This window comes from Polyodon spathula, unplaced genomic scaffold (genome assembly GCF_017654505.1).
Source record: "Polyodon spathula isolate WHYD16114869_AA unplaced genomic scaffold, ASM1765450v1 scaffolds_2632, whole genome shotgun sequence".
NCBI lineage: Eukaryota > Metazoa > Chordata > Actinopteri > Acipenseriformes > Polyodontidae > Polyodon > Polyodon spathula.
In genome coordinates, this window is record NW_024474101.1 from 35,615 (window position 1) to 50,000 (window position 14,386).

The 14,386-nt window shown below is 50.2% G+C and overlaps 2 protein-coding genes across 9 annotated transcripts; one reads left to right on the plus strand and one right to left on the minus strand.

Annotated features, from left to right (window-relative positions):
* Positions 1–176: 176 nt before the first annotated feature.
* Positions 177–6,875, minus strand: rnf208 (ring finger protein 208). 8 transcript variants are annotated; one of them, XM_041243773.1, is made up of 3 exons: positions 2,947–2,962; positions 2,772–2,891; positions 177–2,407 (listed from the first exon to the last, which is right to left on the minus strand). In XM_041243773.1, exon 3 carries the CDS (start codon positions 1,038–1,040, stop codon positions 321–323), a length of 720 nt encoding a protein of 239 aa, XP_041099707.1. In that variant the 5' UTR covers positions 1,041–2,407; positions 2,772–2,891; positions 2,947–2,962; the 3' UTR covers positions 177–320. The 8 variants fall into 8 exon arrangements, with proteins under 8 accessions (XP_041099707.1, XP_041099706.1, XP_041099709.1 ...); XM_041243772.1 differs by lacking the exons at positions 2,772–2,891; positions 2,947–2,962 and adding an exon at positions 6,625–6,875; XM_041243775.1 differs by lacking the exons at positions 2,772–2,891; positions 2,947–2,962 and adding an exon at positions 3,529–4,134.
* Positions 6,876–12,113: 5,238 nt separating this feature from the next.
* Positions 12,114–14,275, plus strand: si:ch211-202f5.3. Its single transcript, XM_041243779.1, has 2 exons — positions 12,114–12,344; positions 12,624–14,275. Exon 2 carries the CDS (start codon positions 12,803–12,805, stop codon positions 13,217–13,219), a length of 417 nt encoding a protein of 138 aa, XP_041099713.1. The 5' UTR covers positions 12,114–12,344; positions 12,624–12,802; the 3' UTR covers positions 13,220–14,275.
* The last annotated feature ends 111 nt before the right edge of the window (positions 14,276–14,386 follow it).

Below are 14,386 nucleotides of genomic sequence, written 5' to 3' on the forward strand. Positions count from 1 at the left end.
TTGAAATGAAGCACGTTTTCAGAAAACCAGATAGAAATCTTACCTAGAACTGCTGGTACTGGATCTGCATGGAAACCCCCAACCCCCCTGGCCTCTCGCCCAACACAACTGGAGCAGCGACAAGCAAACCAGCAGTGCAAGAACACGAGGCAATGAAGACGAGAACCATGCAGAGCTACACAAAATACATTTATTGGACAGTCCTTTAAGTTATCGCTCCCTTGTTACTTCTGTCCATATAATAACTCTATTTGTTTACAGTGCTATTAAATATATAGATATATCTGCTGTGTGTGTCTGCACTGTCCCAGGCTGGGCGGCTACATGATGGCGCAGGAAGACAGCGGGTTGGCGAGCTGGCAGGTGCATGCAGACTGGCAGTACTGGCGTACGGTCTGGTAGCAGCTGCGGTCCGAGTCGCCCCCCCACTGCACTGGGTTGGAGGGCCCCAGCCCCCCCTCGGCTGGCAGCCGGTTCAGGATGCTGGTGTTGACGGCGAGCGCGGCCAGCCCGTAGTCAGTGAAGAGCACGGTCTCACGCCGGCAGGTCGGGCAGGAGATGAACTTGTACTTGGGGCAGGACTCATAGAGGATCTGCAGGCACTCCTCGCACACCGAGTGCAGGCAGGACAGGATGCGCGGCCGCTTGCCCGTCAGGTTGTAGGTGTGCCCGCAGGTGGGGCACTCCAGCGGCTCGCAGGGCGTGCCCGAGGCTGAGCGCAGCACGTACTGGTTCACGATCACGTCGTCTGCCGCCTTGCAGTGGAACTGGTTGTGGAAGCAGAGCTCCGCACCGCTGGGCTTGCGCTGGCTGAGATACCCGACCCTCTCTCTCCGGGAGGGGGCTGGCGGGGTCCCCCCCGCGCCCGCACCCACTCCGTCCAGTGCCAGCTCTCCGCACCCCTGGTTCACGATCACCTCGGACTCGGACGGCCAGGCGGCCCGGGGGGGCTCGCGCCGCAGGGGGGGGAACTTCTCCGACTGGATGATCTTCACGGTGTCCATGGGGATAGACGCAGGCTGGAGCCTCAGGCAGGACATGCGCTTGTCTGGTCAGTGTGTCCGCAGAGCCGTCAAAGTTAGCCGTCCCACTGGGACCTTGGTTTAGACGCAGCATCCATCATTACCGTGACCAGCGCGCCCCCCCCCCCCCAGTACTAACTCGCTGCTCTGTACTTCCACCAAGCCCAGGGGTTAATACAGATCTCAGGGAAACTGCCTCCTTAGTCTGGGCTCAGCAAACACCTGCCAGTTGTAATTCCAGTTAGCCCAGTAGGGGGGCAGTATATCCAGTTATAGTCCTTATGTTTGCACCAAATACAGTTTGGATACAGAATTCTTTCTAGAACAAAAAAACCTGCCGCTTTCTATGTATGCGTGGCCTCCAGGCTTTCCAAAGCTCCCTGGAGCCCGCCAGTCAATCAGTAAGAAGCTTTACTTTGTCTGAAGCCTGCAGTATTTAAAGCACATAATAAAAGCGCAGTAACCCTGTCTCTCCAGAGAGCAGCAGTCTTGTCTCCAGGGAACCTGAAGGAAGTCTTGTTGGTTTCTTCACTGAGTTGAGTGAATACAGTCTAGAACAAATCAGTCTGTAATTTAGCTGTTAATTCCAGTGCAAGGTTACAGATGTAGATTCAGCAGCAAATGATCTGTAACTCCTAATTAAACACTTACTGTAACATTCCAGCGCAGTGTACTTCTAAATACTGCATACAAACACACATACATTTATATACACATATATATCTTACTTGAGTGAATTTTACAGTGTTGCTTGCTGGAACAGTTCTTTATCTTCTTGCAAAAGCCCAGCTCCCCCTCACAGCTTCCCCTGTCCGCTCAGCCCCTGACTGGCCAGACCCTGCTTGACGCAGCTGAGACCCTCAGCGGGGATGGGACTGGATATTCCTGTTGTGGGAGGGTGTGAATTCGGGGGTGATAAGAATCACCCTTAAAAGCAAGTCTGCCTCTCCCTCAGGCGCTTGGGTGGGGCAGTCTCGTGGTATCCCACTGTTTTTCAGGAATTATGAAAGTATACTTTGAACCGTAATGAAGTCTGAAGAGCCTCTCTGAGTGCTGCAGGACAGCGGTGCTTTGAGCTGTTGTAGATTTCTAGTGTGGTCACTAGAGGGTGATGGAGAGGCAAGCAGAGCGGCAGGGTATTCAACGTGTGTTCCCTTGTTTGGGTTTTTTACGCTTTATAAAATCCTGGGTAGCGTCCTCCCCCTCACTGTCCCCCTGAGCCATAGAGATCCCCAACGCTGCCTCCTCCTGGTGTGGAGGTCTCCCCTGCCTGTGAGGTCTTGTGGGACTCCCTACGACCCCAGCTCTGGGAAGGTGCTGCCCCTGGTGGAGTGGAGGTGTGATAGCCTGGGAATATCAGACTGGGTTCTCTGCTGTTAAAGCTCCTGCAATAAAAACACAGACAAGATGAGAATTATTATCGGCTGCAATAAATCAACCTATAAATATCTGATTTACAATAGCTGACACATTTTGTTTTGCATGAATAGAAGTCAACAGTAATTCATACTTAACCCTAACACTAAGATTCATGAATGAGGGGTAAGCACACACTGCAAATGTAAATGAACCTCTGTGTGTTAGTGAGTGAGTGTGTGGATGACTCTATAAAGTGTGTGTGTGTCTCTCATTAAGTGTGAGCACGGCAGTGCTGTGTGTTTGATTGGTCTCCTGTTTCCAGTTCAGACTCCCCTGTCATGAACTATCTCTGTACTGTAGAGCAGCTGTAGAGACAGTGCAGTGACAGACCTGTGTGAGAAGCAGCTGTAGAGACAGTGCAGTGACAGACCTGTGTGAGAAGCAGCTGTAGAGACAGTGCAGTGACAGACCTGTGTGAGAAGCAGCTGTAGAGACAGTGCAGTGACAGACCTGTGTGAGACAGACCTGTGTGAGAAGCAGCTGTAGAGACAGTGCAGTGACAGACCTGTGTGAGAAGCAGCTGTAGAGACAGTGCAGTGATAGACCTGTGTGAGAAGCAGCTGTAGAGACAGAGGCCACCTCACCTCTGCCCCTGTTCACAATGGATGTCTAAATAAATAAAGTGATTCTCTGTCATCTCCTGCAGTTCAAATGAACCCAAACATTCACTGATTCACTGCACCGGGGCGTCACAAACAACTGAAGGCTTAAACACACACATGCTGCTCCGTCAAAAAAACCATAGCAGCTGCTGCTGAAACTCGCTTCAGTTGGGTTTTGACTCTAATCTGGATCATTCGCGCTGATTTGGTCTCTCAGGCTTGATAAAGCACATCCTATTGATAGCTACAGTGTGGTGTATGAGTCCCCGGGCAGCGTTTAGAGAAATGCCTGCTGACAGGGGAGGCGTGCAGGGCTGTATCACTGAGGCTCAGAGGCAGTGACAGGAAACTGGCAGTCTTGAAGTGAAGCTTCCCCTTTCTGCAAAGTTTCCCAGGCTGTGAGCTTGAGAGGTGGGTCGAGGGTGCATGTGGAGGTCAGAGAGACCCCCACGAAGGCGGACAGAGGAGTCCGAGGCCCTCCCCACCTCACACAGGTGCACCTCTGAGCTGAGAAAGGTGCCACAGAAACCCAGATCACAAAGACAGACGAGCAGTAAATCTGGAATCTTCCTGGAATGGATTTCCTGTCTGTGATGAATCTCCTTCTCTTTCTCCCTTGGTTTTATATGATGTGTTTCTCAGTCCTGGTCTCTCCTTTCTCTCTCCTGTCTGTCTCTCTCCCCTGTGCTGTTCTGATGGATGCCTCTCTTTCTGTGCCGTTAATGTTCCTCTCAGTTCTTCAATCTCTCTCTCAGTCGAACCATCTTTGCTCTGCAGTTATTTTTAGGTCTCAGTCTCTTCTCTCTGTCTGTGTGCCTGACTCTCGCAGAGCTGATGCTGTATACACTGTGCTCTCTCTCTCTCTCTTTGCAGTCCCCTCTGCAGTGTTGCAGCAGACTGGATCACGTTTTCCACCACCAGCGAAAAAAGCACCAGCCAATCAGGGCCCTGCTTCCCTCCCCAGCCCCCACTGAGTGGGACGGTCCTCTTTAACTCTGCGTGTTCCTCCTGCTCTTCCAGCTCTGTCACAATCCACCCAATCCAAACATTCCTCTCGGTTCTCCACTGCTGACAGGATGCCCAGACTCTCTCACAGTGCTCTTCTCTAAAGGTGTTGTGGTGGATGAGATGCACAACACAAGACTAGTTTATACACAGTGCAACAGTGTGATACATGTTACACAACTCTTACATATGCTTGCATGTCATTGCAGTTTTTGTGCAGGACATACAGCCTACAGTCTTGGTAGTTAATGCACCAGCTTGCCTGTAGATCCGGCTGCTGAGTCCTGCGGTCTCGACCCGGTTCTGAGTGGACAGACTCACTGTGGTCCACAAAGTCTCGCTGCTCTCTTTAAGCTCAATCTGCACCAACGTCAACCAGCTACACGGAAAGTTTCGAAACCGAGTTGCAATCAACCACGCTGTCCACACATCCGCCCCCTGATCACAAGCGCTTGGCAAGAGGCACAGCAGAAACAGACAGTTAGGAGTGGGGCGCGAACAACTGCACGTTCACCTCACTGAAAACTACAGCCCTGCACCAGTGTGTGCAAGTACAGCCCTGCTCTCTGAACCATGCACCAGTGTGTGCAAGTACGGCCCTGCTCTCTGAACCATGCACCAGTGTGTGCAGGTACGGCCCTGCTCTCTGAACCATGCACCAGTGTGTGCAAGTACGGCCCTGCTCTCTGAACCATGCACCAGTGTGTGCAGGTACGGCCCTGCTCTCTGAACCATGCACCAGTGTGTGCAGGTACGGCCCTGCTCTCTGAACCATGCACCAGTGTGTGCAGGTACGGCCCTGCTCTCTGAACCATGCACCAGTGTGTGCAGGTACGGCCCTGCTCTCTGAACCATGCACCAGTGTGTGCAGGTACGGCCCTGCTCTCTGAACCATGCACCAGTGTGTGCAGGTACGGCCCTGCTCTCTGAACCATGCACCAGTGTGTGCAGGTACGGCCCTGCTCTCTGAACCATGCACCAGTGTGTGCAGGTACGGCCCTGCTCTCTGAACCATGCACCAGTGTGTGCAGGTACGGCCCTGCTCTCTGAACCATGCACCAGTGTGTGCAGGTACGGCCCTGCTCTCTGAACCATGCACCAGTGTGTGCAGGTACGGCCCTGCTCTCTGAACCATGCACCAGTGTGTGCAGGTACGGCCCTGCTCTCTGAACCATGCACCAGTGTGTGCAGGTACGGCCCTGCTCTCTGAACCATGCACCAGTGTGTGCAGGTACGGCCCTGCTCTCTGAACCATGCACCAGTGGGAGTGGACCCGCCCTGTACAGAGTACCACTGACACTCCACTGTGCATTAACTTTAAGAGGAATAAGATGATTTTTGCAGCGAGTTCCTGTTTGCTGAGCTCTGCACTGTGTTCTTGTGATCGAGGCTCCGTTGGCACGCTCGGGTGATGGACAGGCTTCACAGTCAGCACACTGTGCCGTCTCTCCCTGTGTTTCTCAAGGTGGAGGGGTGAGTGATAGAGGGAGATTGACACATGTCTAGAATGTGGCGAGGAGGAGAATCGGGACTCGGCTCTGCAGTCAGTCAGAAACAAAGACGAGAGGAGAAGCAGCAGCAGCATCCTTAATAAACACTGTCTCCCAGCCAGCGTCAACACACAGCAACACACCACACTGACTCTCCTATAATACACACAGCAACACAACACACTGACTCTCCTACAATACACACAGCAACACACCACACTGACTCTCCTACAATACACACAGCAACACAACACACTGACTCTCCTACAATACACACAGCAACACACCACACTGACTCTCCTACAATACACACAGCAACACACCACACTGACTCTCCTACAATACACACAGCAACACACCACACTGACTCTCCTACAATACACACAGCAACACACCACGCTGACTCTCCTACAATACACACAGCAACACACCACACTGACTCTCCTACAATACACACAGCAACACACCACGCTGACTCTCCTACAATACACACAGCAACACACCACACTGACTCTCCTACAATACACACAGCAACACACCACACTGACTCTCCTACAATACACACAGCAACACACCACACTGACTCTCCTACAATACACACAGCAACACACCACGCTGACTCTCCTACAATACACACAGCAACACACCACGCTGACTCTCCTACAATACACACAGCAACACACCACACTGACTCTCCTACAATACACACAGCAACACACCACACTGACTCTCCTACAATACACACAGCAACACACCACACTGACTCTCCTACAATACACACAGCAACACACCACACTGACTCTCCTACAATACACACAGCAACACACCACACTGACTCTCCTACAATACACACAGCAACACACCACACTGACTCTCCTACAATACACACAGCAACACACCACACTGACTCTCCTACAATGCAATACACACAGCAACACACCACACTGACTCTCCTACAATGCAATACACACAGCAACACAAGACAGAATGAGTGTCCCAGGGAGACATGGCACATTCAAGTAGACACACATTCAATCACTGGATCAAACAGCAGCAGCAGAGCTAGGAGAGCTGAGTGAGCCTCACCTGCTTCCAAGTCCCGGCTCTCTCTCTCTCTCTCTCTCTCTCTCTCTCTCTCTCTGCTCCAGCGCTCTGTGGATGGTTAACGATTCCAGGGCACTCTCAATCCTGGAGCCGTGCTCTCACTGTGCCTCTGCCCTCTGAGACAACGTGAGAAAGAAGCCTTTCACATATCTAGCTGGGTCTGAGCTCCCTCGCTCGTTGAAAGCGGCTTGTGGCTTGCATTTCCTTCCCCTCTCTCTCTCTCTCTCTCTCTCTCTCTCTCTCTCTCTCTAGTGATTGGTTAGTGGATCTCTCTCTTCTCTTTCTTTAATGCTTCATTTTCTTATCTCTCGTTTCTATCTGTCTCTTATTTAGATTGCTGATCTCTCTTCTCTGTCTCTGTATCTGTCTCTCTCTCATTAGTGTGGTTTGCTGATCTCTCTTCTATCTCTCCTCTGTCTCATTTAGTTTGCTGATCTGTCTTCTCTGTCTGTCTCTCTCTAGTGTTTAGTTTGCTGATCTCTCTTCTATCAGCAGCTCTGCATCCTCTCTGTTCCAGGGGGTCACCTCTGCTCAGCACAGACCCGCACCACATGATCTCCCTCCCACTGGCCTCCTTAAAGAAAAATCTTCTGCATCCCTTCAGCCTGGGAGCGAGAGAGCAGCTCTGTGTGAGTCACGCAAGTGCGTGCGTGTGTGTGTGTGTGTGTGTGTGTGCGAGTGTGTGTGTGTGTGTGTGTGTGCGTGTGTGTATGTTCCACTGAATGAGTGTGCTGGAATCTATGAGTGTGTGTGTGAATGCATCTGACACTCAATGACCTTAGATACTCACTCACACACTTACGTAGACTGAGACGTTACTCGTCACACACACACACCCACACACACCACGAGTGTGTGTGTGTGTGTGTGTGTGTGTGTGTGTGTGTGTGTGTGTGTGTGTGTGTGTGTGTGTGTGTGTGTGTGTGTGTGTGTGTGTGTGTGTGTGTGTGTGTGTGTGTGTGTGTGTGTGTGTGTGTGTGTGTGTGTGTGTGTGTGTGTGTGTGTGTGTGTGTGTGTGTGTGTGTGTGTGTGTGTGTGTGTGTGTGTGTGTGTGTGTGTGTGTGTGTGTGTGTGTGTGTGTGTGTGTGTGTGTGTGTGTGTGTGTGTGTGTGTGTGTGTGTGTGTGTGTGTGTGTGTGTGTGTGTGTGTGTGTGTGTGTGTGTGTGTGTGTGTGTGTGTGTCTGTGTGTGTGTGTGGTGTGTGTCTGTGTGTGTGTGTGTGTGTGTGTGTGTGTGTGTGTGTGTGTGTGTGTGTGTGTGTGTGTGTGTGTGTGTGTGTGTGTGTGTGTGTGTGTGTGTGTGTGTGTGTGTGTGTGTGTGTGTGTGCGAGTGTGTGTGTGTGCATGTGTGTGGTGTGTGTGTGTATCTGTGTGTGTGGTGTGTGTGTGTGTGTGTGTGAGTGTGTGGTGTGTGGGTGGGCTTCATTTAATGAAAACATTTCAAAAGTGCTCCAGCTAGAGATAAAGACTGCAAGGACAGTCTAACTGCTAGATCAACATTAGCACAGGGGTGTGAGCGAGCTTCAGAAAGGAGTTCTTCACACACCAGATTCAACATTCTCTCCTGACACAGCTTTGTGTGCGTCTGTCAGCCTGTGATCCACCCTGCCTCGTTTAGCTGATGAAACTCTCTGCCTTGTCTGTTTCACGGGCTGCATTTGTCAGGCATGAGGTCATGAGGGGGAGATAAGGATATATCTGTCAGTTCCAGGTACAGAAAAGAAGGGAAGCAAAAAACAAGGCAAAATAGATCTGAGATACGAGACACTGGATACAGCTGCAAGAGGTCAGATCTGCCTTTGCTCCCGGAGCGCAGTGCTGTGCCAGTCCCAGTCCCAGTCCCAGTCCAGAGTCCAGAGTCCCAGTCCAGAGTCCAGAGTCCAGAGTCCAGAGTCCCAGCCCAGGGTCTCAGTCCAGGGTCTCAGTCCAGGGTCCAGGTCCAGAGTCTCAGTCCAGAGTCCCAGTCCAGGGTTCCCGTCTCGGTCCCTAGAACACTTTGCTGCACAAACCTCGGTCTCTCTGGATAAAAAATAAGGATAAACAGCAAGGTAAAGGAATCCTGTTCCTTTCTGTGATTTCAGACCAGAGAATATCTGGTGAACAAGGGGTTAAGAGCGAGCAGCAGGCTGAGGAATGCTGGGAGGAATCCAGAGAGAGAGAGATCTCTTGATGCAGACTCCCTCCGCCGGGACACACACACACACAGGCCTCTCTATCTCTCTCTCTCTCTCACACACGCACACACACACGCGCCTCTCTCTCTCTCTCTCTCTCTCTCTCACACACGCACGCACACACACACACACACACACACACACAAGCGCCTCTCTATCATGCTTGCACACACACATGCACACTCCCTGGAGGCACAGACTCAGTCTAGTTTAGTTGAGGATTTTTGTTTACTAAGCTACCTGTGCACACTGCACTGCACTGCATTAGTGTTCCTCTCTAGCGCTGATCTTTCCCCACCTGTCTCTGCTGAGATTAAAGCTGTATCCTACAGAGTAACTGCAGCATGAAACCTGCACAAAAAAACATGTAATCAGATGAACACCGTGCAAGCAGAGAGGAGAGGAGAGGAGAGGAGTATAGAGAAGAGAGGAGAGGAGAGGAGTAGAGAGGAATCTGTGCCCATGGGCAGGGAGGCAGGGAGAGAGAGAGGCAGGATCCCATCACAGAGCTAGTCTGATTCTGCCAAACCCAAGCACAGCGCTAAGACAGCACGCCTGCCTCCTCAATCCTCCAATAACTACAGGCAGGTCCGAACCAGGACTGCATTTGGACCTGTACTGACCCGGCTGCAGCATCTCAGTGTAAGTGCCTGGAGATGCTGTTAAACTCTACAGAGCATACAGGTCTGTACCAGCACAGTCAATCAGAGAATACCAGACTGCTTCTTTAAAGCACCTGTCAGCTCATCTCCTTCAATAAGGATGTTCATTTCAAACAGCCCTTACATAACAACCCCCCCTCGCTGCCTGCCCCCCCACCCCAGTGACTGTCCCTCTCCCCCTGCTCCCCTCCTCCTCGCTGCCCCCCCTCACTACCCCGGGCTCCAGGGCCTTTAATAAAAAGGTCAACCAGCCAACCCACAGACGTTTGATCTTCAGAAAGCTTTTACATGCTGCAGGAGCCTTTCATTGATAAAATACACAAAGAAAGCAAAAACTAGATCTACAATATAGAAGAAACTGGGACCACCTAGGCAGGGAATCCTGGCTTAAAACATGTGCTGAGCTTAACCAATGAGTGCCTGTCGTTCACTAAGTGAATTAGCCTGGTCCACACAGGCTCAGGATACAGGAGGGAAGATCATTCACTTAGTGAATTAGCCTGGTCCACACAGGCTCAGGATACAGGAGGGAAGATCATTCACTTAGTGAATTATCCTGGTCCATACAGGCTCAGGATACAGGAGGGAAGATCATTCACTTAGTGAATTATCCTGGTCCACACAGGCTCAGGATACAGGAGGGAAGATCATTCACTTAGTGAATTAGCCTGGTCCATACAGGCTCAGGATACAGGAGGGAAGATCATTCACTTAGTGAATTAGCCTGGTCCATACAGAGAGAGGGAAGATCATTCACTTAGTGAAGAGCCTGGTCCATACAGGCTCAGGATACCTCTGTCCCTTCCGTGAGAGAGAGAGAGAGAGAGAGAGAGAGAGGAGAGAGAGAGAGAGAGAGAGAGAGAGAGAGAGAGAGAGAGAGAGAGAGAGAGAGAGAGAGAGAGAGAGAGAGAGAGAGAGAGGAGGGAGAGGTTGAATGAAGGTTGCTCTTAGCCAGCACGGCGGGGCTCTGTTATATAAGGCTGCTGGAACAACTCCTGAACACTCATGAATACTAATGTGTGAAGGATCAGCCAGGCTTTGTCAATGGGAGGGGAGGTGAAAGTGAGAGGCTGGCTGCCTGCCTGCCTGCCTGCACAGTGCAGAGATGAGCAGGCAGGAAATACTGTAGAGGAGGGCATTCTCAGAGACTCGAGTGCATATAATGCATAGTATCTCTTCACAGATTATTTGCACACAGCCTATACCATACACATACACACACACTCAAATACATATACACACACACTCAAATACACACACACACACTCAAATACATATACACACACACTCAAATACACATACACACACACTCAAATGCATATACACATACACACACACTCAAATACACATACACACACACTCAAATACACATACACACTCAAATACATATACACACACTTAAATACACACACACACACACTCAAATACATATACACACACACACACACACACTCAAATACATACACACACACTCAAATACATATACACACACACTCAAATACACATACACACACACTGAAATACACACACACACTCAAATGCATATACACATACACACACACACACTCAAATGCATATACACATACACACACACACTCAAATACATATACACTCACACTCAAATACATATACAGACTCACATACTCAAATACACATACACACACACTCAAATACATATACACATACACACACACACACACTCAAATACATATACACACACACTCAAATACACATACACACACACTCAAACACACACACACACACACACACTCAAATACATATACACACACACACACACACACACACACACACATACACACACACACACACACACACACACACACACACACACACACACATTCAATGGCAGCCTGTGTAAATGCTTTATTTCCCAGTTCAGTGAATGAAAGCATGGGATGCAAATTCAATGTAAATGAGGCTGCTGTCCTGATTGCTCTACCCCCAGCCCTGGAGCCGCTGCAATGGGAGAGCCGGTCTGACCGCAGGTGACTGCAGGAATGAGTCTGATCCGCCCCAGCCACATGCCAGCCCCAGAGCCGCAGCCTTCTTCAAATATTCCACAGTGTCTCTGAAAATGGGCTGGTCTTGACCAGGCAAGATCCTTTGGTCAGGATTCGGGTCAGTTCAAGCAAAATTACACCCAAATAGACAACGAATATCTGTGATCAAAGTTTCTTATACATTTGAAACGCAGGTTCCTTTTCTTTCCTAGCAATGTTTTATTGGTTCACTGAACTGCGTTTGCTTGAAGAGCAACTTTGAAGACAAAATCCTCATTAATCAGCTCAAATAAAATAAAACCCACACAGTGAATATCCAGCCAGACTGCAGTTTGAACCCTGTAGAGATCTTCACTGCTCTGTCCCCTTGAGTGGACTCTCACAGGACCAGCCATAAGATAAAAGCCACGCCTGCTGACAGACAGCACAGTGGCCACAGTGTTCTCTTATAGGTCTGGAGGTCTTATCAGGTTCACACCCAAGCGTTACAAAGCCACTGTTTATTCATTCCCTGCAGCTCAATGCCTACAGTTTCGAGTTAAAGCTGGATTTCAGTGTCTCTATCAGCCCTTTCTGGGCTCCTCCCCTGAGGGAGGGAACAGGTCTCTCTCTCTCTCTCGCTTGCTCTCTCTCCACCCTCCCTTCCTTGCTCACAGGTACACAGGAATGCTGTGAGGACACAACATACCTTGATCTTTCTGGAGAAGAGAAATACGTCAAAGCTGTCTTCAGCAAGAGAGGAGCACCAACCGGAGCCCGGGAGAGAGGAGAATCAGGGTTCAGATCCAGGAGGTGGAAAGCTGCTGTTCGAGAACCAGGCGAGAGCACAAGACAGACCAGAGAGGAGGTACGTGGGGCGGAAACTAACAAATCCGTTTTTGAAAAAGTCATTTCAAGCAAATCAAATCTGTGTTACAAAGAGTCCCGAAGGTGCCAACAAAAAGAACTAACTGGGATTATTATTAAAAGTTTAGCTGCTGCTGCTGTGAAAAGCTGTAAAACTTGTTGTTCAACTTTATTCTGTACCAAGAAATCTGATCTCACAGGAAAAACAAACACTTCGCTGGATCTCCCAGACAAACACCAAGCCCTTTGTTTTGAGCTGCCTGTGTACTTTGTGTTCTAGATCCTTACAGCTTCTGAACAACTACTTCCGAGAATCTACCAGAGAGAGAGAGAGAGACAGAGAGAGACAGGGAGAGACGCATCACCAGGTCCACAATCAGGTCTTGCACAGCTGCTTCCCTGGTGAAGCCTATTCCCCCTCGACCCAGTCCTAGAAGCCTGTCCTGCCTCAGGGGTGAGATGGTGTCTCTGGATAACCCCTATGCCGATGTGGCGATCCCTCGCGCCCGGCTGAGCAATGTGTTCACCAGAGAGGGGGACGGCAGCACCGTGATCGCCAATCCGCTGGCTGAGACAGACAGGCTCCGCAAGTACAGCAACAGCGGCGCCAACGGGCACAGCAAAACCTACAGCTACAACCCCTACGCCAGCTTCAAGCCCGCCGGCGAGGGAGGACAGCCCCCTGCCATGCCCATCTACAGCCTGGAAATGAACGCAGACAGGCTGAAGGATCCCAAAGCCCCTTACAGCAGCCCTGCCCTGGATCCGCAGATCACCGCCTACAGCAACAGGAAGGAGCAGGACGAGGAGAGCTGCTGCCACGCCTGCTGGTGCTGCTGCTGCCAGAGGAAGAAGAGCTGCTGCGTGATCTCCTAGAGGAGCCGCGCCTCCCCCAGTGTGGACCAGGACCGCTGGAGCCAGGGCTGCTGGCTCTGTATGGCTCCCGTTATATCCAGGTGTTACAGCACCCCTACATCAAAAACTGCTCCACTGCCATTGGCATGGGCTGGCAGGATCGGGCACTGGGGGGACTTTACATTGCCCTGCGGAGAGAAGCTGCTTTAACCATTAGCATTATTAACACTGTTATTTCAGTTATTGTCCTTTTGTTTGTTTTTTTGCACATTACTTTATCTCGCTCTCTTACAGATCAGCCTAGTGTGCCATTTAAAATGAACTCTAAACAGTCAACAGGAGCAGCCTCCCAATGGACTAATCACTGCAGTGAGGACCAGGCTGGAGTTAAAACGACCTGGAGGCACATCCCTCGGGCGTACGCTGCACACCAGCCTCTGCGTTCTCTACAAGGGGCAGTCACTGCAATGCAATGGGATTGTGTCAGCATAGCAGCGTTTTCACTGCACATTGAACACACTGCAGTCTGAGGACGCTGTGCACATGCTTGCATGATGGTAGAATGCTCTAGACTGCACAGGCTTTCATTATTTCAATTGACTATGTATTGTTGTTAGTATTAAAATGACAAATGCAGCCTGTATTTACAGTCACATAGTCCTCTGACCCAGACGAAGGACAAAGGCTCCTTCATTAGGTTTCACTGTAGAGCTTTTTAACCAACGACCTCGTTATAAAACCAATGACAGAATCCTCTAGTAAGTGAAGTGTGACGTGGCTCACTGCACACCACTGCCTGTCTGATATGAAACTTTAACACAACGCAGAGCAGCATTCACTGGGTGTGACTTAAAAAAGGATGCCAACTATTCAGCTAGAATGTGTGTTAATAGAATCCAGTGGCTTGTTGAGGACGTGCTTCTCTTCAGCTTTTATCAAAATGTTCTCAACGAGCCACCGTAGATTCACTCTCTCTGTGCTGGAAAAACAATGGGTTTCAATCCCTTCTTGTGAGGAATCCCTCACCTGTCACAATGGTGTAAAACAGGCTCTCAATGAATAAATCACTTATCAATGGCTTCTCTGGAAAGTTCTAATGATTTCAGTTGGGAATGTGTGCTGAAGTCTATTATTTCATCTCTAGTTTTAAGGAGGGGGGGGTTGTGGATTCACAGCTGGGGTGCAGTC

Excerpts from the sequence above, each read along its gene's own strand:
- rnf208 (XM_041243772.1), bottom strand. The coding sequence starts at position 1,040 with ATGTCCTGCCTGAGGCTCCAGCCTGCGTCTATCCCCATGGACACCGTG.
- si:ch211-202f5.3 (XM_041243779.1), top strand. The coding sequence starts at position 12,803 with ATGGTGTCTCTGGATAACCCCTATGCCGATGTGGCGATCCCTCGCGCC.